Consider the following 26,704-nt stretch of genomic DNA (forward strand, 5'->3'; position numbering starts at 1 on the left):
ACTAAAATTTTTAATTTCAAGGAACTCAACATTTTAAGGCAACCAGGTAACTTACTTTTTTTCACAGTGCAGTTCAGCGTCCCACACTGATATTGCACACCTTACAGCTCGGGTCTTTTTTGGCATTGGCAGTGGAGAGGCTCATGAGTTGCGGACGGCCACTGATCTGAGCCAGGATCCCGTTCTCCAGAAGCAAAGGCTCTGTGAACAACACCTCCAGAATCACATCGCTGGCGTGACTGAACACGGGAACGTCTCCGGTCGTGTACGTCAGAAAGGGATTGGCTGTTAGGTCCAGTTGTGGAAGACGGGTCTTGCAGAAGTCGTCCCCCTCCGATCCAGCAGGGGCCAGCACCAGCACCACATAGTGATACGCCGTGTACATGCAGTAGAAGTCAGCGAAGTAGAGGTTCGTGCCCGGGTTGAGGAGACGCTCGGCAGAGATCTGGAAGCGTAAAGGCCCGTACGGGGAGTCTTTAGGAGGGAGGCCGGTGTCGAACTCGGTGTTGCAGCTGAGGAAGACGCCGCGCAGCTTTCCGTTGATCGGCGAGCCGTGACTTCCACTGTTGTCTTTGAAAGATGGGAGCATTGCTCCTCCACACTCTGATCTATTGAGTGAGAATAAATCAATAAAACACTAAATCATAAATGTCAAAACTTAAGTCGGCATGAAATGAAAATTCACCCTATCTTTACAGAATGCATGTTATTGTGAACAATTTATCTGTGCATAATAGGGGTGTAACTAGGGCTGCATGATCATGACAAAAATCATAATTGTCGATTATTCCTTTGAAATTGTAATTGCGATTATCACAATTTAAATTGAATGATGCTTTGAATAGTTTTATAACAGTGGTTTTCAACTCGTTTGGGCATGGGACCCACATTTCCCCATGGTCATCAAGTCACGACCCACTTTTTTAGGAATTATATAGGCCTCTTATAATATATTTTTTTACACAGAAATTCAGCCGTGACTTCCACTGTTGTCTTTGAAAGATGGGAGCATTGCATCTCCACACTCTGATCTATGGAGATAATAATCAATAATCCAACACTTAAGTCGGCATGAAATGAAAATTCACCCTTTCTTACACAATGCATGTTTATTGCTCTTATTGTGAACAATTTATCAGTGCATATTAGGGGTGTAAGTAACGGTACATGTATTTGTCCTGATCTGTGCCGACAGTCAGACAACAAATACAGTCACGAATACAGTCAGACAATGAATACAGTCACAAATACAGTCAGACAACAAATACAGTCACGAATACAGTCAGACAACAAATACAGTCAGACAACAAATACGGTCAGACAACGAATACAGTCACGAATACAGCCAGACAACAAATACAGTCAGACAACAAATACGGTCAGACAACGAATACAGTCAGACAACAAATACGGTCACGAATACAGTCAGACAACAAATACAGTCACAAATACAGTCAGACAACGAATACAGTCACAAATACAGTCAGACAACAAATACGCTCAGACAACAAATACGTTCAGACAACGAATACAGTCACGAATACAGTCAGACAACAAATACAGTCAGACAACGAATAAAGTCAGACAACGAATAGTCACGAATAGTCAAACAACAAATACAGTCACGAATACAGCCATGAATACAGTCAAACAACAAATACAGTCAGACAATGAATACAGTAAGACAACGAATAGTCACGAATACAGTCAGACGATGTATACAGTCAAACAACAAATACAGTCATGAATACAGTCAGACAACGAATACAGTCACAAATACAGTCAAACAACAAATACAGTCACAAATAGTCAAACAACAAATAGTCACGAATACAGTCAGACAACGAATAGTCACGAATACAGTCAAAAAACAAATACAATCAGACAACAAATACAGTCAGACAACAAATACAGTCGGACAACGAATATAGTCATGAATACAGTCAAACAACAAATACAGTCAGACAATGAATACAGTCAGACAACGAATACAGTCACGAATACAGTCAGACAACAAATACAGTCACGAATACTGTCAGACAAGGAATACAGTCACAAATACAGTCAGACAATGAATACAGTCACGAATACAGTCAGACAACAAATACGGTCAGACAACGAATACAGTCACGAATACAGTCAGACAACAAATACAGTCAGACAACGAAAACAGTCAGACAACGAATAGTCAAACAACAAATACAGTCACGAATACAGTCAAACAACAAATACAGTCAGACAATGAATACAGTCAGACAAGGATACAGTCACGAATACAGTCAGACAATAAATACAGTAAGACAACGAACACAGTCACGAATACAGTCAGACAATGAATACAGTAAGACAACGAATAGTCACGAATACAGTCAGACAATGAATACAGTCAAACAACAAATACAGTCAGACAATGACTAGTCACGAATACAGTCAGACAACGAATACAGTCAGACAATGAATAGTCACGAATACAGTCAGACAATGAATAGTCCCGAATACAATCAGACAACAAATACAGTCAGACAATGAATACAGTCAGACAACAAATTCAGTCGAACAACAAATACAGTCAGACAACAAATACAGTCACGAATACAGTCAAACAACAAATACAGTCAGATAATGAATACAGTCACGAATACAGTCAGACAACAAATACAGTCAGACAACAAATACAGTCGAACAACAAATACAGTCAGACAACAAATACAGTCACGAATACAGTCAAACAACAAATACAGTCAGATAATGAATACAGTCACGAATACAGTCAGACAACGAATACAGTCAGACAACAAATACGGTCAGACAACGAATACAGTCACAAATACAGTCAGGCAACGAATACGGTCAGACAACAAATACGGTCAGACAACAAATACAGTCACAAATACAGTCAGACAACGAATACAGTCAGACAACGAATACAGTCACGGATAGTCAGACAACAAATACGGTCAGACAACGAATACAGTCACGAATACAGTCAGACAACAAATACAGTCAGACAACGAATACAGTCAGACAACGAATACAGTCAGACAACAAATACAGTCAGACAACGAATACAGTCAGACAACAAATACAGTCAGACAACAAATACGGTCAGACAACGAATACAGTCACAAATACAGTCAGGCAACGAATACAGTCAGACAACAAATACGGTCAGACAACAAATACAGTCACGAATACAGTCAGACAACGAATACAGTCACAAATACAGTCAGACAACGAATACAGTCAGACAACGAATACAGTCACGGATAGTCAGACAACAAATACGGTCAGACAACGAATACAGTCACGAATACAGTCAGACAACAAATACAGTCAGACAACGAATACAGTCAGACAACGAATACAGTCAGACAACGAATAGTCACGAATACAGTCAAACAACATATACAGTCACGAATACAGTCAAACAACAAATACAGTCAGACAATGAATACAGTCAGACAACGAATACAGTCACAAATACAGTCAGACAATGAATCCAGTAAGACAACGAATACAGTCACGAATACAGTCAGACAATGAATACAGTAAGACAACGAATAGTCACAAATACAGTCAGACAATGAATACAATCAAACAACAAATACAGTCAAACAACAAATACAGTCACAAATAGTCAAACAACAAATACAGTCACGAATACAGTCAGACAACGAATAGTCACGAATACAGTCAGACAACGAATACAGTCAGACAATGAATAGTCACGAATACAGTCAGACAATGAATAGTCACGAATACAGTCAGACAACGAATACAGTCAGACAACGAATACAGTCAGACAACAAATACAGTCAGACAACAAATACAGTCAGACAACGAGTAGTCAGACAACAAATACAGTCAGACAACGAATAGTCACGAATACAGTCAGACAACAAATACAGTCAGACAACAAATACAGTCAGACAACGAATAGTCAGACAACAAATACAGTCAGACAACAAATAGTCACGAATACAGTCAGACAACAAATACAGTCAGACGACGAATACAGTCAGACAACGAATAGTCACAGGCGATCCCAACTCCAAACCAGAAGGGGGGGGGGGGGCGCAATAATGCAACGCTGTTTGCTAACTACCGCAGTAGGAAAGAGTGCAGAAGAGGAAGAAGAGACTATCCCTATGTCTCAATGTCCATACTGTCAGTTCAAAACTACAAACACGAGGAAAAAGTGTTCAGAAAACTACAAAATATGCCGGATGTGCGAAACAGACAGTTTTGATAAAGGGGTTTGAGTGTCTAATAATCAACATTTAAGCTGATAAAAAAATATTTATTAAATGTTATCCGTGTTTTATTTCATCTGCAAAAACAATGTGAACTTTTCTAAAGATCCGTTTGGCCATTAACTTTTAAATGCATCATTATGCATGAATATGAGGAGAGTCTCCGCATGAAAGACCCGTGACTGCAGATTAGTGTGCTTCTGCATTTCTCTCCAATACAGTAGGAAATTAAATTAAATTAAAAGTGGAGGATTCCAATTATCTTTGACTAGATGTCTTGACAGGTCAGTTTACGTGACAGGAAGCGACGACAGAGAGCAACAGTTAAAGACGCTATTGTATGACGTGATAGTAGCCTTTGTCTCAATCAATGCTTGTCTACTCTTCTGCTATACACTCAAAAGTATGCACTTTTTCTTCACAAACACAGTAGATACTGTTAGGGCATAGTATAAGTAGGCGAATTGAGATCTCAACTATGCATAGATATGCTTTTTAATCTCTCAAATGGTGTTTCTGGTGTGACTCTGACGGGTTTATTGCACGTAAAGCCCAAAATACACCCATTACTCATTAAGAGAATAGAGAAATCTGACGCGCCGACCATTTTTCCCGCCATTAAACTTACAAAAGTAGATTCGGACACAACCTAAGTGCACTTTAGACCATGCGCTTAGATTGTTAAAATAGGGCCCTAACTCTTTCCCAACCATTGATGGAATTTTCTGGCAATCCGCGTTTTCACTGTTATACGGTAGGGGGCGCTATTACAAATCTTCTGAAAGAGTACAGAATCTCCGGATCAAAACACAGGTGAAGAAGAAGCAGAAACAAGTGTAAGAAGCTTACTTACACAAAAAATAGCACGATCATCAAACATTAAACAGCATATAATTCAAAACTGCCTAACATTACTGAATGAAATGTTGAACCCTCTTTTTAAAGCAGGATGGATTCTGATCATCATTCATCAGATGGAAAATATCATTCTCAAAGTGATTCCAGCAATATCATGATTGTTATTGTTGTGGTGTGGACTTCCTTATTCTCAAAGAAGGATAATGTTATTAAAACTCTATAGTTATAATAATTGTTATAGTTATCTTTGGTGTGAACGACCCTTTAGACATGGGGAATTGATTAGTTTGTGAAAAGTGGACGTTGCAGTCCAGAATGAAGCCAGACATGAATGTCAGTTTAAGCAACTTTTTATCTCTTTCCCCGCCAGCATTTTCAAAAAAGTTGCCAGCATTTTTGATAATTTTAACAAAATTTTCATGGTCCCCAGTATATTTTGTTGTACGATATGTTAAAAGAAAGAACAGACCCTCAGCTTTTAAACAAAACAAACAAACAAAATTAATTAAAAAAGAAACATTTTGAACAAACATTTTTGTCAAAGGCTCAAATCACGAAGACTCGCGTCAGATCAAATATCAATGGAGTCTTAGAGCTGACAAGGAAAGATATATGTAGAAAGCAGTAGTAGTAGATGACACTAACCTCACATACTGGAAATATTCAGGATTTTGATTGCGGTAAAACACGGAGAACCTGAGCGGCCTCCCAGCAGCGGCCTGAGCTTTATCTAACAGCTGCTGGAGATGATCCATGGCATAATCTGCACAAAACAACACATTAACAACCATGATTTATGAGTATAACATAAGTGCAGTATCTGTCTGCTGCAGTATGACATTTCTGAGCCTGTAGACTATAGAAGAGCAGGTATAGAGGGTATGTGTGTGACGTCACCGCCGGCTGGAGTAACTGCGCTTACACACACACACTGAGAGGCAGAAACACTAAGTGGCAGGATTGCTTTTCTGCGTAAATGCCACGGAAAACACACAAAACACATCTAAAATGGGAAAAAGCTTTGAGATTGACTGTTCAAATAGAGTTGACAAGAAATCTGAGGTATATTTTTACAGACTTCCGAAAGCTACAGAACAGATAAGCAAATAGATCGCTGCAATTCATAGAAACAACAGTTATAATTTTGTTTCAATATGCTGAATGTGGGGTAATATCATACCCTAGTATATAGCCAAGTGTATTGACAAGTCATCAATGAAATATTTACCATCATATATTCTGCATAATTGGATGTTTTTAAAGAAACACTGACCAAAAACTATACAAATTTTAGGATGTGATGCTTTATATAACATTGATGTAAGTGATCACCCGGATTTAGACCTGCCTATATTGTATTTATATAAAGCGTTCACAGGCAAATTTGCTTTATTTCCCCGATGTCGAAATCAGGCACATATAAATGTCAGGAAACCTGATTCCTGGCGGCATGTCAATATCCGTGGATCACTGGATCTTTGGTAAGTTGTAAAGAACACTATATTGAATTTACTATATTAAACTCATATTATTTGTTCTACATGTTTTTTTGCAGTTTCAACTATTAAATCCAGTCACTCAGCAACTCTTCTGCCACTCAGTCCGGCTCTGTGTGTTCCTGCGGGAAAGTGACGTCAATGCAAACCCTCTATAACAATTGTTTTTGAACAGGTTTCCCAAGCCTCCAGCTGTTTGCCATTGGTTGGACAAACTTAGCCCCTCCCCCAAACTTACGCTATTGGTTGAGCAGCACAAACTAACGGAAGCTGCTCACTGCAGAGCAAATGGGTGGAGCTTACGTGTAGCTCCTCCTCGCTAGAGCTCCAGAGAGGAGAACCCGGCAGTGAGTCTTTTTAAGATAGTATCTTTACACCTCTGATAAAAGCCTTGTAACACTGAAAACATCACACACATTTAAAGGTGCTGTCTGTAAGAATTACCTAGTGGTTGAAATAGGTTCTGCAGTCCAAATTCAAAATATCAAAGACCATTGTTTCCCCGCCCCCTCCTCCTCAGATCGATGCTCACACGGGTTGCCAGTTTGAAGACACGCAACAGGAACGAGCGCAATTGACGACGAAAGCCGAGGTGACTTACACACTGTAAGTTAATGAGTTGATTTATCCGCCTTTTAATATGCTCTCGTTCATATAGATTTTTAGATGGATATCGAGGCTTTTTAGGTTGTGTGGAATCTCCAATCTCTGACCCAGTTTGTTTGCTTGTTTCCATGGCTGTGATACGCTGTGTTTCCCGCCAACTGGTATCCCGGGTGTCAAAATACTATTGGCTGAACTGGCAGTGGGCGGAGTCACACAGACCAAAACAAAAACCAACTGACAACACGGAACGTGTAAAATAAGTGGCTGTAGCAGTGTTTTTCAGAGAAACAAGTATGTGAACTTACCATGTTTCCTAAATATCTGCAAACATATTATGGTATTTTTATGCTTTAGTAGAATAAAAGTTACATACAGCACCTTTAAACATCTGTTAGCCCGTCTCTGCTTACCCCCGGTGCAGAACTCCACCACTTGGCTCCACTCAGACACTTGATAGTCTCCGTCAGGCTGTCTGATGGCGGTCTGCACTGCCACACAATACTCCGTCCGAGGGCTCAGGAACCAGTGGCCTCTCACAGACATCGGCAAAGGTCCTGCTTTAGCCACTAGCTTGGTGGGAACATCCTGAAAAGACAAACACCAGAGGGCACCGTCAGATTTGTTAGCCTACGGGGTTTTTGTTCTGCTTTCAAGAGAAGAATAACCAAACATGGGTTTTTCTACAGTCACATTTTTTTGTTTGTTCGACCCCTGCAGCCTTAAATTCACCATGAAATAAAAATTAACAATTCTTGTGGGGTTTTTTTTATTACTTTTTTTGTTTGTTTTAAGTAAAGTAATAATTAAAGCTGCAGTCCATAGTTTTTCGTCTTTGCTGTTCGAAATCTGCAATTGCAGTTATTCGCTGGATTATCAACTTGACGTGGGTTGTGCCTCTGCACGGCACAGCGTGGATGAATCCAATGTTTTGAGGAGAATCTGGATCTGCCATCAAATTGATAAGTTTAATTATATCAAGTGCTGTGAGAAAAGGCTACAAATCTCCACCTCCAACATCCTCACACTCATAACCTACTAGCCGAGACTCTTCTTTATGTGTACAGATATGACGTAATGACGCAAAGACATACTTGAATTTCCCACTGAAATTCATTAAAATAATGTTAAAAACATTACAAGCTTACCGTTTTGAATCGAGCGAAGGCAAGCAGAGAGTTTTGAACACTGGGTGGTTATGTACTTACTAAAAAAAATATTTTGGATAATTTTTAACCCAAAAAAGTTACGGACTGCAGCTTTAAGTAGTTTTTAAAAAAAATATAATTAATTAAAAATCAGATTTATCGATGTACATAATTATTATTATTTATAAATGTATGTGTCCTCATAAATATTTTAATCAGAACATCTTCCCCTCCGTCTTGCAGCATCTCTTCTCTGATGACGAGGGCGGGGCAACCTGTCAATCACATCAGATCCACCAATAGCAAACCACAACCATCCAATCAATTCCCCATAGAAAAAAATCAAGCCCCGCCCACATTTGTTCTTGTTTGAGAAGCCGAATAGGGAGAAAACGATATTTCATTTAGTAGTAAATTTCACAAATAATTACAAAGAAATGGCAAGTAACACACTAAATTAAACATGAGATATAGTAGAAAGACTGAAATAGTTTTTTTCTTGTAAAACATACTTCAATAGTCTTTGTCTTATTTATAATTTTTTACAGTGTAGCACAAAATTCCAATAACATTATGGCATTATATAAACTTGTAGAGCGAGGCGGTTGTTATCGCGGATGGGTCTTGAATCAGCCTGAAGGGGTTGTATTCGCTATAACAACCGCCTCGCTCTACATTATCCCGCTTATTACATGGCTACTTACCAAATAAATCAATAATTTGACACAAAATATTGATTTAAAAAGGAGTTTATTGATTTAAAAACTATTGTTTGGCAACGCTCTGTTTTTCAAGGCAACGATGTGTTATACTTAGCAGCGGTGTGTTATCAAGAAATAACAGACCGCATTCTACATTAGAATTCAACCAAAGTCCTTTTAGGCAAGTCATGCCCAAGGGGGTAATCCATCCGCCGGAAACTGAAGCCTCGAGGGAGTCCCAATTGTAGCAGAACTTCACCTGCTGTTAGCATTCCATTGACTCCCATTCATTTTGGCGTCACTTTGACAGCGAATAACTTTACATCTGAGGCGTCCAAAGACTTCATTTGTCCAATATTTATTTAAAAAAAAAAAAAATTCCACCTCCACCCCCCCTCTTCGGAGGACAACTTTATTTATATTATTTTATTAAACTGTAATATCTGAATGAGTTTGAAAACAGATTGAGTTTGAGTCTTGAAGTGGTATTTTAGTTAGTTGCACCAAACGTTCGGAACCAAGACGGGAAAGAGACCTGTACCTTGACTGCTCTGGCTTAGAAATGACCTAGAATCGGGATTGCCTAGACATAGACTGGTAACAGGCTTGTGCTAACTGTGGACCACGTAGATAGTCCACAGACTGATAACGGGATTGTGCTGACTGCACACTGCTGGGCCGGAACACAGACTGGTAGCTGAAAAATGCTGACTGCAGACTGCTAGACTGGTCCACAGGCTGGTTACGGACTTGTGTTAGTTGCAGATTGATAGGCCGGGACACAGACTGGTAACGAGTTTGTGTTGACTGCAGGCCGCTGGGCTGGTCGACAGACTGGTAACTGGAAAGTGCTGACTGCAGACTGCTGGGCTGGGACACAGACTGAGAGCTGGTTTATGCTGACTGCAGGCCACTAGGCTGGCCCACAGACTAGTAACAGGCTTATACTAAATGCAAACCACTAAGGTCTGATCCACAAACTGTGAGCTGGCTTAAACTGGTTGTTAAATGCCAAACTGGTCCACAGCTTGTAAGCTGGCTTGGGCTATTTGTTGGGTGCTAGACTGGACCACAGATTATGAGCTGACTTGAGCTGGTTGTTGGATACTAGACTGGTCTACCAATTGTGAGCTAGCATGGGCTGGTTGTCAAATGCCAGATTGGTCCACCGACCGTGAACTGACTTGGGCTGGTTGTTGGATGCCAGTCTAGTCCACAGCTTGTGAACTGACTTGGGCTGGTTGTTGAATGCCAGACTGGTCCACAGATCGTGAGCTGACTTGGGCTGGTTGTTAGATGCCAGACTGGTCCACAGATTGTGAGCTCGCTTGGGTTAGTTATTGAATGCCAGACTGGTCCACAGATCGTAAGCTGACTTGGGCTGGTTGTTAGATGCCAGACTGATCCACAGATTGTGAGCTCGCTTGGGTTGGTTGTTGGATGCCGGATTGGTCCACAGATTGTAAGCTGACTTGGGCTAGTTGTTGGATGCCAAACTAGTCCACAGATTGTGAGCTGGCTTAGGCTGGTTGTTGGATGCCAGACTGATCCACATACTGTGAGCTGGCTTGAGCTGGTTGTTGAATGCCAGACTGGTCCACAGGTTGCAAGCTGGCTTGGGCTGGTTGTTGGGTGCCAGACTGGTCCGCAAGCTGTGAGCTGACTTTGGCTGGCTGTTGGATGTCAGGCTGGTCCACAGATTGTGAGCTGATTTGGGCTGGTTATTGGATGCCAGACTGGTCCACAGACTGTGAGCTGACTTAGACTGGTTATAGGATACCAGACTGGTCTACAGGTTATGAGCTGACTTGGGCTGGTTGTTGGATGCCAGACTAGTTCACAGACTATGAGCTGCCTTGAAATGGTTGTCTGATGCTAGATTGGTCCACAGACTTGGGCTGGTAATTAGATGCCAGACTGGTATACCGATTGTGAGCTGTAATAGGCTGGTTGTTGAATGCCAGACTGGTCCAAAGACCGTGAGCTGACTTAGGTTGGTTGTTGAATGCCAGACTGGTCCACAGATTGTAAGCCGACTTGGGCTGGTTGTTGGATGTCGGATTGGTCCACAGATTATGAGCTAATTTATGCTAGTTGTTGGCTGCCAGACTAATCCACAGATTGTGAGCTGGCTTAGCCTGGTTGTTGGATGCCCGACTGGTCCACAGACTGTGAGCTGATTTGGGCCGGTTGTTGAATGCCAGACAGGTCCACAGGTTGTGTGCCGACTTGGGCTGGTGGTTGGATGCCAGGCTGGTCCACAGATTGTAAGCTGATTTGAGCTAATTTTTGGATGCCAGACTGGTCTACAGATGATTTTTGGATGCCAGACTGGCCCACAGATTGTGAGCTGGCTTAGGCTGGATGTTGAATGTCGGACTGGTCCACAGACTGTGAGCCATCTTAGGCTAGTTGTTGAATGCCAGATTGGTCCACAGACTGTAAGCTGGCTTGGGCTGGTTGTTGGATACCAGACTGGTCCACAGATTATGAGCTGGCTTAGGCTGGTTGTTGGATGCCAGACTGGTCCACAGACTGTGAACCGGCTTAGGTGGGTTGTTGAATGCCAGACTGTAAGCTGGCTTAGGCTAGTTGTTGGATGCCAGACTTTTCCACAAACTGTGGGCTGGCAAGATGAAAGTTTGCTTTGCCACAAATAATGTGGTGATGGTCATGTGTGCTTTGCAGACTGGCAACTAGATTGGGCTGACTGCATGCCGCTAAGCTGGGACACAGACTGGTAACGGGAATATTCTGACTGCAGGCGGCTGAACTGGGACCCAGACTGAGAGCTAGCTTGTCTTGAGTGTAGACCACTCGACTGGTCCACAGCCTGGTAACGGACTTGCGCTAACTGCAGACTGCTGGGCAGAGGCACAGACTGGTCGCGAGCTTATGCTAACTGCAGACTGCTAGGCAGGAGCACAGACTGGTTACTGGCTTGCGCTGATCGTACCGCAGATCCCCATATCCCCCAGTAAGGCAGAACACATATCACTTCCCTCCCACTAAGTGACGTAACTAATCAGCAGGGCCCAGAGAGAATCGAACTCAACCGATCGAAGTTTGTTAAAAGCAAGCATGGACTCCAGACTGATATGATCCGACAGGAGGTTTATATACTGGTTAATACTAAGATTATTTTTAGTTTTCCAATTCAAAAGGATAGTTTTCTTTGCAACAGATAGTGTGGTGAGGACCATGTGTGCTTTATCGATCTCCATATTAATATAATTTAAATCCCCTAATATACATAGTTTTGGGCAAATAGGTATATTACACTTAAGCCATATTGATAAGTCCTCACAGACCTTAGTCCAGAATCTTTGGACTGGTGTACAAAGCCACAAGGTATGCATGTAATCGTCTGCTGTATTACTTGTGCACTGCGTGCAAATATTTGATTGATTAAAACCCATCTTGAACATCCTTTGTCCTGTATAATAAGTTCTATGGAGAATTTTGTATTGTATGAGTTGTAGATTTCAGCTGTCAGTCATATTAAAGTTGTTTAATATTATTTCTGACCAGAACCGATTGGTGGGATTCAGTGATAGATCCGACTCCCATTTTGCAATTGGTAATGAGATTGTATCATCTATTTTGGAAATGACTCTATATATTTTCGATAGTAGCCTTGGAGTAGCAAGGATAAAATTAATCATATTTTTGTTTAGTGTAATATCAGGATTATTCCATATAGGGGTGAGCCTACATGGGATCATTGAAGAATCAGTTTTTTTAAGAAATTCCCACCAGGCTGTCAAACAAGTGCTGATGTTAATACTCTTAAAGCACTTATGAGACTTAATATTTGAGCTAAAATACAGTAAATTAGAGATTTCCAGGTTGTCGCATAGTGCTTGCTCTATATCCATCCATGTTTCATCTAATGCACTAGGTTTGAGCCATTTAGAAATATACTGTAACTTATTTGCTAAGAAATAATGATGGAAGTTAGGTAAGTCTAGTCCACCCCTGTCTTTAGTTTTCTGTAGAGTTTTCAAGCTAATTCGAGAAGATTTATTTTTCCAGAGAAATTGAGAAATATGTGATTCTAGTAATCTAAACCATGTATAGGGAGGTTTCGTAGGAACCATAGAAAACAAGTAATTGATTTTAGGCAAGATCATCATTTTTATGGTGGCAACTCTACCCGTGAGTGAGATGGGTAAAGATTTCCACCGAGCAAGATCGTCTTCTATGGTCTTCAGTATTATTTATTTCTATTATTTATTTCTAAAGAAACACAACAATGTATAAAAGGCTCCATTACTTTGTATCATACGTTATGGCCCCGTAGAAGCCGTTTTTGTAAAAATAGGCTAACGATTGCGTCATAACCACGCGACTCTCTGTCATACAGTAGAGAAATTACCGTATAGACAGGAGGAGAAGCTCGCAGGCAATCTTTTACTGTCTATGAGGCAATCGGGGGGGCATAGAGGCATAAAGTCAAGGGAGAAGCCCATAGATATTAGGTGATTCAGATTTGTCTTGGCACAGCTACTTGAGGATTTACAACTGTCAGACTGTCGTCAAGCTCAGTTTGAGCCTGCACAGTCACTCAGCCATCAGGAAGTGAGTGCTTTAATCGCCGTTGATATCAAGGGGGTCGCTGTGTCCATTTCTTTTAATTTCTCTACTGTGCGACAGAGAGTCGCCGAGTTATGACACAATCGTTGGCCTATTTTTACAAAAACTACTTCTACGGGGCCATAACGTAAGATACAAAGTAATGGAGCCTTTTATACATTGTCGTGTTTCTTTAGAAATAAATAATGGACAAATTAAGTCTTTGGACACCTCAGGTGACAGATTCACTGTCAAAGTGACGCCAAAATGAATGGGAGTCAATGGAATACTAACAGCAGGTGAAGTTCTGCTACAATTGCGGCTCCCACGAGGCTTCAGTTTCCGGCTGATGGAAAACCCCTTGGTTTTCCCTATATAGTTGTATTGAGGATTGAGGAAGAGGCATGTCTCTATATAAATTGTCTCTGATTCAACCAAGCTATGTAATAAACATAATTATTGTAACTCCAAGTGCATTTTCCAATTCCAAACCATATCAATCTGAATAATTACTCAGTATAATATTCAAGTAATATTTAACTCTTTGTGACTGAGGGTGTGGAATACATTACACAACTTTAGCCCAGACTTTTGCCACGATTTACAGCCTAGAGCCAGTCTGCAGATTTGAGCTGACAGATAGTGTATGATGAGCAAAGACTAAATTTTTTCAGCTTCAGATTATGATTCCATCCAGCCAGAGAAGGTCAAACATGTTGGATATTTAAAACATATGTCATTTGTCTCATAGCAACAAGGCGCGTGTTTCTGCGTGAGTCTGTTGTGTACGGCATGATTTCTAAAAACTGCTCAGTCAGCTGGGTTTAAAAAAGCGTGTTGAGAAGAAAAGGTGCAAAACGGCCTGCCAAGAATGAATTGTGAAGGAAGTCGTAAACCTCCTGAGCCAGCAGAACTGTGACTTACCCAGAGCAGGTGTCAAGAGACTGCTGAGACTGAAACATGACTCTCGCTTAATAAGAAACACAAGCCTAAACATCAATATTGGACAAGAAATACTTCAAGAAATATTTTTCAGAAGTTTTATGGACAATTGGTGGGACTATGAATGGATCATTAATGGACACACAGGGATCAGTTTAGGACAGTCACTTGCAAGTCAGCTTATTATTGATTAACTAGTTACAGTGTTGTTATTGTTATCTAAAACAATAATAGAGCTGTTTAAAAATTTAGTTTTGTTCATTGAAATAAAGCTGAAATAAAAGTAAATATATATGTTAGAAAACTAGAAAGCTGTAAGTTGAAGTACTAAAATTACTAAAACTGAAATAAAAATAAATGGAAGCTAAATTGAAATATTTAAGTTAGACCTTTTGTTCAAAATGAACAACATTTCAATAATAAGATATTACATCATCAATTCTTCTTTCAAAATGTGTTTTTGTCTTACTCTGATTCACTATGGTAAGTGTGTTTATATTTTAGACCTTTTGGGATGGTTTTCCCAGATATATATGTATATGTCATTCGCCCATGTGTGTCTCGTCATATCCGTATATAGAGTAAAGTTGCTCCGGCTACTTTAACGCATGTCTGGTGTGGGAGTGTATGTGTGTGTGTGTGTCTGGTGTGGGAGTGGCAGAGGTTAGTTGAGTGAGTGAGTGAGTGAGTGAGTGAGTGTGTGTGTGTGTGTGTGTGTGTGTGTGTGTGTGTGTGTGTGTGTGTGTGTGTGTGTGTGTGTGTGTGTGTGTGTGTGTGTGTGGCAGAGGTTAGTCGTCACAACAAGGGGCAAAGAATGGAAATGGAGCAGCAAAATGCTCAACCTCTGGAGAATCACCTGTTTATAACAGACGCTCGTAATAAAACAAGAATCAACATCGGCTTGGCTTTTCAGAGATGGAGAACTGAGGGGTTTGAAATGTTGTAAAAGATAATGGCATTTATGTTACTCAACAGGAGAGTAAGGTGTTTTCTTGAACAGATAAAGTAGTGTCATATGTATCTCTCTAATAGAATTCACTGTAAAGCATTGTCTATTGGCTCAGTGGCTCATGTAGGTTGTCTACAAACCGAAAGGTTGGTGGTTCGATCCCCGGTTCCAACTGACCAAGTGTCGAGGTGTCCATGAGCAAGACATCTAACCCCAGCTGCTCCCGACGAGCTGGATGGCGCCTTGCATGGCTGACACCGCCGTCGGTGTATGAGTGGATGGGTGAATGAGAGGCAATATGTAAAGCGCTTTGGTGGCCATTGGGTCTGTGAAAGCGCTATATAAATGCAGTCCATTTACCATGGTTGTTGTGCTGGAGTTTATTTTAAAGGTAGTACGGCGTCTATTAATGGGTAAAGCTACAGTAACTTCTTCAGCTCGCCCGTTTGAGGTTCTTTCCATCTAAACTGGTTATATCTCTGAAGTCTAGTAGTGAATGTTTTATGAGCTGTAGGAGAATCATATTCATCCGCACACACACAGAGCTGAAGCACAACCAAAACAATGTTCATCTGCAAAATACATGCAGTTTTGTTTTTTTAACCACAAGAGGGCCAAAAGTTACATAGTGCAACTTTAAAGGGATAGTTCACCCAAAAATGAAAATTCTGTCAGTAATTACTCTCCCTCATGTTGTTCAACCCCGTAAGACCTTCGTTCATCTTCGGAACACGAATTAAGATATTTTTGATTAAATCTGAGCGCTGGATCACTCCTCCATAGGCTTCTTGAGGGATATTACACTACGTTAACTGACTCGAGGGCGAGGCCCACAGAGAAGGAAATGAATAGTTGAAATAAAGTCGTTATTTATGTTTGTTTTTGCACACAAAAAGTATTCTCGTCGCTTGATAAACTTAAGATTGAGCCACTGCAGTCACTTGGAGTATTTTAACGATATCTTTAATAACTTTTCGGGGAACAATTTTCAATCCCTTAGAAGCCTATAGAGGAGTGATCCAGCTCTAAAATTTCATCAAAAATATCTTAATTGGTGTTCCGAAGATGAACGAAGGTCTTACGGGGTTGAACAACATGAGGGAGAGTAAATACTGACAGAATTTTCATTTTTGAGTGAACTATCCCTTTAAAGTTGCACTATGTAACTTTTGGCCCTCTTGTGGTTAAAAAACAAAACTGCATGTATTTTGCAGATGAACATTGTTTGGGTTGTGCTTTTTAACAAAAATAAAAAGCAAAAGCAGATAAAAGAATTAAAACTTAAACTAAAATGAAAAAACGAAAAATATAAACATAAAAGCTCATCTAAAATGTAAGTAAATACTATACTAGCACATAAATAATACTAAAATAACAGGATAGCTGGACGTTTTTTGAGTTAAAAATGACCAGAAAATGAACTATAAATTAAAAAAAGGCATTTTTTGGAATAGGTCAGCAAAATAATGAAAATGGCCATGAACAAAAAATAAATTGATTATTGTATATATGAGACGCACTGAAAAGAAGTATCTTTACAGACCAAAGTATTATTTGTTGTATATATTTAAGAGTCATTTGTTTATTATTTAAAAAAATAATTTCTAATATACAGTATTGCCAAATAATTTATTTATAGTGTCGATACAAAATAAAGTTTGATAAAAACATACAACCTGGATGTTAAATCTGCAGATGTTTTCTTCTCATAAATTGTACTATTGTTTCACTGCTTATACAATTAGTGTTTCCCATGATTCATTTTATAGGCAACCAGATAAAACGTTATAAGTGAATCAAAAACACTAATTGTCTATCAGTGACACAATAGTAAACTTTACGAGAAGATAACATCTGCAGATTTAACATTGTCAGTGTTTTCTGACGACTCTTCTCAGTCAAAGGTGAAAGACATTTCAAACTTCACTAAAGCGTAACGTATTTCCTCTCATATATAAGAGCTCTATCACAGCTAATCCGGTTGTGGAGACTCGAATTTTTGACAAGCAGAACCAATTATGAAATGCTCAGAGGGGCAATAACCATAGCAAGCCCTTATGAAAGTCCTTTCCTTTCACTCGCACATGACATATTAGAGCCCTGGCAAAATCAGATGTAATTTCAGCAGCAGTTTATTTTTGGCGACCATTGAGTGCAAGAGATACTAGCAATACTCCTAAATTATAGCTTTATTTTGTCAGCAAGAATTTGAAAAACTGAACACAATGAAGTTATACATTTACTCAGTTCCAGTGTTGGAGCTAACGCATTACAAGTAATGCGTGTAAAGTAATCAGATTACTTTTTTTGAGTAACTAGTAAAGTAACGCATTACTTCTACTCTTTCCACGCCAGCAATTTTTTTAAAAGTTGCCACGTCAGCGTTTTTGATCATTTTCACAAAAATGTCATGGCCCCCAGAATATCTTGTTGTATGAATATCTAGACATGCAATGTATCAAAAGAAAGAACAGACCATCTGCTTTTAAAAAAAAAAAAAGGTTTTAAAAGTTTTCTGTTTTATTCAAGCTTCAAGCATTCTTTTTTTATCGACACTTGAATGGGTAAGAGGGCAAGTTTCCTAAAAAAAGCAACATTTTGAGCAAAAAGCTGAGAAAAACATGTTTTTCCACATCCAGATCAGATTCAGAACGATGATCTAACACAGATGGAGTAGATCGACTTCATCAACACCCCTAAAGCCTCAGTTCTACAGCTCGTCCTGGATTGACATTCATTCATTCAGTAACATTAGGCATTTTGATTTATATGCGGTTTAATGTTGATGATCGCGTTATTTTACATATGCATATGATTACAAATCCTATCGCTTATTTCTGCTTCTTCTTCACCTGTGTTTTTTGATCTGGAGATTCAGTACTCTTTCAGAATATGTGTAATAGCGCCCCCTACTGTAAAACTGTGAAAACACAGGAAAGTCCATCAATGGCGGGGAAAGAGTTAAATTCATAAAATATCCGAGTTACTTTTTCAATACTTTATGTATTTAATCTCACTGTATTAACCAGTGTCTTTGTTGCAGACCTTCAATGATCCAATTCAACCTAACTAATAAGCAAAAATGAGTTTAGATAAACATCACATTTGTGTTTCGTATTTTGTTTTAATGCTGTAGAGAGTTGAACTCCAGAATGGGAGCACAGCTGCGCAGGCTTGAATTAGCTTTTCCTTCAGCCTGAAGCTTATTCATGTCACCTTTGGTGTGAAGGGGCCTTTACTTTAACTAAAAATAGAACTTTTGTTGTTGTTGTTGTTTTTTTTAAACCAGCAAGCCCAGCCCAGGAAAGAAAAAGGAATGCAAAAGTAACATATTACGTCCCATAAAAAGTAACTAAGTAATGCAATTAGTTTTTTTTTTAAAGAGTAACACAATATTCTATTGCATTACTTTAAAAATAACTTGGCCCAACACTGTTCAGTTCTGACTGCTCAGAATCTTCTAAAGCTGCAAAATAGCACAATACATTGACAAGGGGAGTGTGTTGTCTTACATTTTTCAATTTTGAATATTTTCAATTTGTCAAGTGGAGTTTGAATGCAGCTTTCAAGAAAATGATTTGAATCTTTGATAAATATGTTACACAATTATTTTATATAAAATCTATGTGCAGATTTCAATCAATCAATCAATCAATCAATCAATCAATCAATCAATCAATCAATCAATCAATCAAGAGCATAATGCCCCAGATTATAGTGTACTAAATTTGAGTTTTTTGCAAATCAATATCCTAGGGCTGGTTGGACTATTTTAGATATAAAAAGATGTTTTTTTTAATGCTGTTGCAGATTTTCATGAGGTGGTGAGGACAATAAACAAACAAACAAATGAAGAAATAAATAAACAAAAACTTAAATTATAATTTTTTTAACATTTATAAAATGTATGAATAGGTGCATGATGCCCAAAATTAAAAGTGTACTAAATCAGATTTTTTGCAAAGAAATATCCTTATGTTTTATTGTTTTAAAGGGCCGGTTGGCCTGGGATTGGGTGACACAATTATTTTAGATTACAAAAAGGTGTTTCTCTAGAATGCTGTTGCAGATTTTTATATGCAAGTGTATTTATAAAAAATATAAATAAATAAATACACACAAATAATAGGAGCATGATTTCCCAAAAAGAACAAAATTTCATTTTTTCGATATCCTAATTGTATGTTTTTTACTGTTGTTTTGTGTTTATTGGGGAGGAAACATGTCCTGGTTAGTCATTATCCGCTCACAGCAGTTTTTGGTCAGGTTTCTCGTCCTCATGTGACCATCACAGTAACCCCTGAAGGGCCTGTCAGATGTGCTCATTACCAACACACCTTCAGCCACCCTCCTTCACACACCATCTGCCTCTCCAATGCAGGCTTTTCATATTTACCCTTAATTTAACCTTATTCAGGCAGAAAGCACTTAAAAATTCAAGATATGTCTCCTAAACCTTTTATTATGTTGTTGCTCGGTTTGAGTTACTGGTTAACCTATGATGTTTTTCTTGATGTTTTTTATTTTATTTTACTTTTTCCTGTTCAGGGTCATAAACATGCCTGCAAATTATTTAATTTGATAAATTATATTATCGAATAAAAAATTAGAATGTGCATATGAAATTTGGTTTTATGGTTCATAGCAGCTGCACAGACCCGAAATTAAAACTTGTTTGATGTATTTTCATAAGTCATTTTCTCAACTACTCTCTTTGGGTATTCACAGCTACGTTTTTGCATTTGGTAGACTGTTTTATCCAAAGAAAATATCATTCATTACAATGCATTCATTTTTAATAGTTCATCATGCATGCTAATTTCACTGAGAACTGAACTCATGATCTTGGTGTTGCGAGCGCCATGCATTGTTTTACACACACTGTTTCGCTTGTTTCTGTATTGGATATAGTACTTTCATTTTATTTAATTAATGTTAAAGCTGCTAAAAAATCCACTCCGCCTCACCTCATCATCATCTTCATCAAAACGTGACACCAAAACTGTTTATAATAATAGGCATATTCAAAGGGCCAGATTTACAGCTTGCTCCAGCTCAAACCCTCTTTTGTCAGGATTTCAAGATTCAAGATTTCTTTATTGTCTTTCCACAGTACAATGTAGTACGAAATTACGTGAAAAGTTCAAAGCTTAAAAATACAGCAGAGAAACAATTTTTAAAAAACGTAGAAAAATGAGATTTTAACTACATGAGTAAAAAATTGACTGAATTTACTAAAGACACAGTGATAAATTAGCGCTGAAAAGGTGAGGACAGGGTTATTTTCTGTCCATATTATTCCATATTTCCCTTTCCGAGTTTCCCTTTCAGACGCAAAATGTATGGGACAAAATGTATGCGCAAAATGTTACTTCTGTACCTTGTTCTGAGTTCCCTGGATTTCCTGTTTATTAAATGTGCTTGCGATTGGATTCTTTCTCCGTCTCGTTCCTGACTGGTTGTAACAGAACAACCGACTTCAAATGAATCCAGCAGTACGAATCTCGCCTGATCTTCCCAGCATGAGCATGGAGTTTGACAAACAGGCCTTTGTGGGAACCCGCAAAGCGATTTTCCAGGGGTTCCGTGGAGGTCACAGGGGAGGATATGGGTCCAGACAAATTTCTTAGCGTCAATATCTCTGCGTCCAGCCCAATCCTCATCACGTCAGCCACGTCCAGCCAGAGCTTCATGTCAGCCACGTCCAGCCAGAGCTTCCCGTCAGCCACGTCCAGCCAGAGCTTCACGTCAGCCACGTCCAGCCAGAGCTTCATGTCAGCCACGTCCAGCCAGAGCTTCACGTCAGCCACGTCCAGCCAGAGCTTCACGTCAGCCACGTCCAGCCAGAGCTTCACGTCAGCCACGTCCAGCCAGAGCTTCATGTCAGCCACGTCCAGCCAGAGCTTCATGTCAGCCACGTCCAGCCAGAGCTTCCCGTCAGCCACGTCCAGCCAGAGCTTCACGTCAGCCACGTCCAGCCAGAGCTTCCCGTCAGCCACGTCCAGCCAGAGCTTCACGTCAGCCACGTCCAGCCAGAGCTTCACGTCAGCCACGTCCAGCCAGAGCTTCACGTCAGCCACGTCCAGCCAGAGCTTCATGTCAGCCACGTCCAGCCAGAGCTTCCCGTCAGCCACGTCCAGCCAGAGCTTCACGTCAGCCACGTCCAGCCAGAGCTTCACGTCAGCCACGTCCAGCCAGAGCTTCACGGCAGCCACGTCCAGCCAGAGCTTCACGGCAGCCACGTCCAGCCAGAGCTTCACGTCAGCCACGTCCAGCCAGAGCTTCACGTCAGCCACGTCCAGCCAGAGCTTCACGTCAGCCACGTCCAGCCAGAGCCTTCACCGCTGGTCCCGTCCAGCACAGAGCCTTTACCGCTGGTCCCGTCCAGCACAGAGACTTCACCGCTGGTCCCATCCAGCACAGAGCCTTCACCGCTGGTCCCGTCCAGCACAGAGCCTTCACCGCTGGTCCCGTCCAGCACAGAGCCTTCACCGCTGGTCCCTTCCAGCACAGAGCCTTCACCGCTGGTCCCGTCCAGCACAGCGCCCTCACCGCTGGTCCCGTCCAGCACAGCGCCCTCACCGCTAGTCCCGTCCAGCACAGCGTCCTCACCGCTGGTCCCGTCCAGCACAGCGCCCTCATCGCTGGTCCCGTCCAGCACAGCGCCCTCACCGCTAGTCCCGTCCAGCACAGCGTCCTCACCGCTGGTCCCGTCCAGCACAGCGCCCTCATCGCTAGTTCCGTCCAGCCCAGCGCCCTCTCGCTCTCGGAGACGGAGGAGGAAGAGGACTTCCCGTGTCCCGCAATGCCTGGAAGTCCTTCCTGTACTTCCTGTCAGCCCAGAGTCCTCGCCGCTGGTCCCGTCCGATCCAGAGACTGTTCAAGTCACGTCTGCCGATCCAGAGACGGTTCAAGTCACGTCTGCCGATCCAGAGACTGTTCAAGTCACGTCTGCCGATCCAGAGACTGTTCAAGTCACGTCTGCCGATCCAGAGACTGTTCAAGTCACGCCTGAACCTGATCGCTCTATGTTTGTTTCTGTGTTTACGTTTGTCCTTGTGGCTGTTTCTGTTCTGGTGTCAGTTCCCGAGCCGGAGCCAGTGTCTGTTCCCGAGCCGGAGCCAGTGTCTGTTCCCGAGCCGTAGCCAGTGCCTGTTCCCGAGCCGGAGCCAGTGTCTGTTCCCGAGCCGGAGCCAGTGTCTGTTCCCGAGCCGGAGCCAGTTCCTGTTCCCGAGCTGGAACCTGTTCCTGTTCCCGGGCCAGAGCCTGTTCCTGTTCCCAGTGTGTGTGTTGTCTGTTCCCGAGCCAGTGTGTGTGTTGTCTGTTCCCGAGCCAGTGTGTGTGTTGTCTGTTCCCGAACCAGTGTGTGTGTTGTCTGTTCCCGAGCCAGTGTGTGTGTTGTCTGTTCCCGAGCCAGTGTGTGTGTTGCCTGTTCCCGAACCAGTGTGTGTGTTGCCTGTTCCCGAGCCAGTGTGTGTGTGTTGTCTGTTCCCAAGCCAGTGTGTGTGTTGTCTGTTCCTCAACCAGTGAGTGTGTTGTCTGTTCCCGAGCCAGAGTCTGTGTTGTCTGTTCCCGAGCCAGAGTCTGTGTTGTCTGTTCCCGAGCCAGAGTCTGTGTTGTCTATTCCCGAGCCTATGTGTGTGTCTTCCGTTCCCGAGCCAGTGTGTGTGTCGTCCGTTCCCGAGCCAGTGTGTGTGTCGTCCGTTCCCGAGCCAGTGAGTGTGTCGTCCGTTCCCGAGCCAGTGAGTGTGTCGTCCGTTCCCGAGCCAGTGAGTGTGTTGTCTGTTCCTGAGCCAGTGTCTGCTGTTCCCGAGCCAGTGAGTCTGTTGTCTGTTCCCGAGCTAGTGTCTGCTGTTCCTGAGCCTGTGTCTGCTGTTCCTGCTGTTCCTGAGCCGGTGTCTGCTGTTCCTGAGCCGGTGTCTGCTGTTCCTGAGCCGGTGTCTGCTGTTCCTGAGCCGGTCTCGGCTGTTCCTGAGCCGGTGTCTTCGCCGCCCTGGCCGCCCGAGGGGTCTTCGCCGCCCTGGCCGCCCGAAGGGTCTTCGCCGCCCTGGCCGCCAGGAGGGTCGTCTCTGCCCTGGCCGCCCCAGAGGTCGTCTCCGCCCTGGCCGCCCGAGGGGTCGTCTCCGCCCTGGCCGCCCGAGGGGTCGTCTCCGCCCTGGCCGCCCGAGGGGTCGTCTCCGCCCTGGCCGCCCGAGGGGTCGTCTCCGCCCTGGCCGCCCGATGGACTGTCTTCTCCGCCCTGGCCGCCCGATGGACTATCTTCTCCGCCGTGGCCGCCCGAGGGGTCGTCTCTGCCCTGGTCCCCTGCACGAACCTGGCCCTCCGTCCCTCCCCCAAGACCGCCTCCACTTCACCACCCTCCTAAACTTTAGTGTTTTTGTTTCAAGGGGCGTCAGTGATCGTCACGTGATCCCTTGTTTGTCATGTGATCCTGCCATGTGTCTTGTCTTTTGTTTGTTGTTGCTCAGTGTCCACAGGTGTTCCTCGTCCATGTTTATTAGTCTCCCCAGGTGTTTCTCATTAACCACGCCCCCTTGTTATCTTGTTTAGCTTGTTTGTCTGTGTATATAAACCCCTGTGTTTCAGTTGTTGGGTGTCGGTTGTTGTTTATGTTACTTCTGTACCTTGTTCTGAGTTCCCTGGATTTCCTGTTTATTAAATGTGCTTGCGATTGGATTTGCTCTCCGTCTCGTTCCTGACTGGTTGTAACACACGCAAGGTGATTTACTAAGGTTTTCGCTTGTCATTTTACTGGTATTTGCTGCATTGCACCCCCAAAAAACCCCACATAAAGCATGTCTGGATTTTTGAGTTGTTGTTTTTCATAATGAATTGTGTTAAATCCAATTAGAGTCATTTTGCCCCCTTCATAAAAATTGTACCCAGAATGTGAACCTAACACAAGCGTTAATTAAATATTCTGGGTTCGATTGCTTAGTAAAAATCTAATTAGTTCTAAATAGTTTATTAAAAGTAATAGTTTCAGTGTTTTTCATACAATGAAAGTCGACAGGGTCCAATGTTGTGAATCACAAGCCCTCACTATTTATTTATTTATCTATTTATTTTTATTGTCTTAATGTTGTAGACAACGAGCCAACACCAGATTGTTCTCAGGGGATTCAATTGTTCTTGTGACAATTCGTAAGAAGTTGAGCAATTCCACTGGCCCTGGTTGTGTGACAGTAAATAAGGGCTGTGAGAGAAACAGTGGAGATTTAAACAGTGTATAATAAAAGAATAACACTGACTCTGTGCTTGAAGCGGTTGGGCTCGCTGCCTTCTTTACGGCTCAGGTCGATGAAGTAATGCGTCAGTCGTGACGTGTCCTCAGGGCCCGTTTCCCAGGTGATCCGGAACGAGTCACAGCTCACCTCGCTGATCTGGATATTATGGGGTGTGGAGAGGAGATCCGCCTCAGCCATCACCTAAGGGAAAAGAACATGAAAAACTGCCAAACGTTGGGAAAAGAACATGAATAACTGCCAAACGTTGGGAAAACTGTAGTAAAAACTTAGTAAAAAAAAAACAATACTGGCCTCAGATGAAATTTTATTTACCTGTGATTCAGTTGAATAACACCGATAACCCTCCCGTTACACAAAATGCCGCCTTCAGTCTATAGTTTTACATGTTTAATAATCATAGTCTTTAAATATTTCCTTGTTTAACAGAAAGGCTCATTTGAATATGTGCGTTCACACCGGACGCGATTAGCGCGTCAAATTCGCGTCTACCGCGTCTAGTTTGACGCTTGACCACTCACGGTACTGATCCACTTGTCCGTGCAACACTTCATTTGGAAAATGCTGCGCGTCAAAAAGCGCCCATCTTTATGCAAATGAATCCGTCAAACGCGACGCATCTATCCAATAGAAGTAGTCTCTCGAGGGGCCTTTGTTCTAGAGACCATAGCTGCTAGCGGTAAACTTGAGGAACACCCATCAACTTACAAATGTGGAGGCGTGCGACACCACGCTTCAGTCGTGTCGCAAAAGTGGATCAGTACCGTTAACATCGAAATCACTCGCGCTAGATGCTCTATTCGCGTCCGGTGTGAACGCACCATTATATCTTTAGAGATGTCATTATATGGAGCCTTTGAAGCTAGTTTGAAACCAGTTTTTTAGGATGTCATTTAATTGATCAAAAATACTGTGATATTAGGCAATGATATATACTATGTGAATATATAGTAAAATGTCAATTATTCCTGTGATCAAATCTGAATTTTCAGCATCATTACTCCAGTCTTCAGTCTTAGTTTGTAGTAATTCATTAATTAATTAAGTAATTTTTTCCAAAAAAAACTACTAGGGAATTCACAAGCCTCTCTATAAAGAGCTATACTGGCATCTAGTGGTAACACCATACAATTACATGTTTTTCTATCTTTTCTCTCACCAGATGGCGCAAATCTGCCTTCAAAAATTGAATTTCAAAGGCCTTATCTCTGTATTAATCTAAAATACTGTATTTATTGAAAAAAAAAATTTTTTAATTGGGCAAAATTGACCATAATTATGGGATAAATATGAATAAGTACCATACAATTCTCTCAAAATACAAAATAAAAAATAGTATTGAACAAAAATAAATGACTAAATGATTTTACTGGAGGAAAAAAAAGTCTCATCTTCAGGTGTCCGGTCACTTTTGACCGTGCACTTTTTACTGGTATAACATTGTAATCTCAATTGAACTCAACTCTGTTGCCATCCACCCTGTTACTTTTTCTGAAGACATAATTATATCCCTAAACTACATATTAAAATATATTCATTTAGCTTGAGATGGCACAATGCAGTCTTTTAACACAAACACATTATAGCGGGGAACACTCGTTTCACAGAATGAGCCAGCAGCTCCAGCGTCTCAGAGGAGGGATAATAAGCAAACGCTGTGTGAGTGATGCTCTCTGCCTCCAGTGTGTGTGTGTGTGTGTGTGTGTGTGTGTGTGTGTGTGTGTGTGTGTGTGTGTGTGTGTGTGTGTGTGTGTGAAGTGGAGTGAATGAGGCTGGGTGTTTGATTAGCTGTCATTTCCTGTTCCTGCGACCAGTGACCCTTGATTAATGCGAGTCACAGAATCTATTATCTGCCCTTGTGCTCTGAGAAAGAGCCCATAACTCTGAGAGAGAGAGAGAGAGAGCGCAGTGATTAACATGCATCTCAGACATTT

The 26,704-nt window shown here is 41.6% G+C and overlaps 1 protein-coding gene across 3 annotated transcripts in view; it reads right to left on the reverse strand.

Annotated features, from left to right (window-relative positions):
* Positions 1 to 26,704, reverse strand: part of phyhip (phytanoyl-CoA 2-hydroxylase interacting protein) — a 277,032-nt gene that overhangs the window by 1,349 nt on the left and 248,979 nt on the right. For all 3 annotated transcript variants that reach the window (XR_013201130.1, XM_077223714.1, XM_077223716.1), the window contains 4 exons: positions 24,777 to 24,953; positions 7,624 to 7,798; positions 5,757 to 5,874; positions 56 to 608 (listed from right to left, as the gene is read on the reverse strand). Coding sequence is in view for 2 of the 3 variants with exons in the window: in XM_077223714.1 (XP_077079829.1) it covers positions 74 to 608; positions 5,757 to 5,874; positions 7,624 to 7,798; positions 24,777 to 24,953 (1,005 nt within the window). In the remaining variant the exon portion in view is untranslated. The remainder of the gene's footprint in view (positions 1 to 55; positions 609 to 5,756; positions 5,875 to 7,623; positions 7,799 to 24,776; positions 24,954 to 26,704) is intronic.

This window comes from Siphateles boraxobius, unplaced genomic scaffold, assembly GCF_051911475.1.
Source record: "Siphateles boraxobius isolate OS27281-9 unplaced genomic scaffold, OSU_SipBor_1 9, whole genome shotgun sequence".
Lineage (NCBI taxonomy): Eukaryota > Metazoa > Chordata > Actinopteri > Cypriniformes > Leuciscidae > Siphateles > Siphateles boraxobius.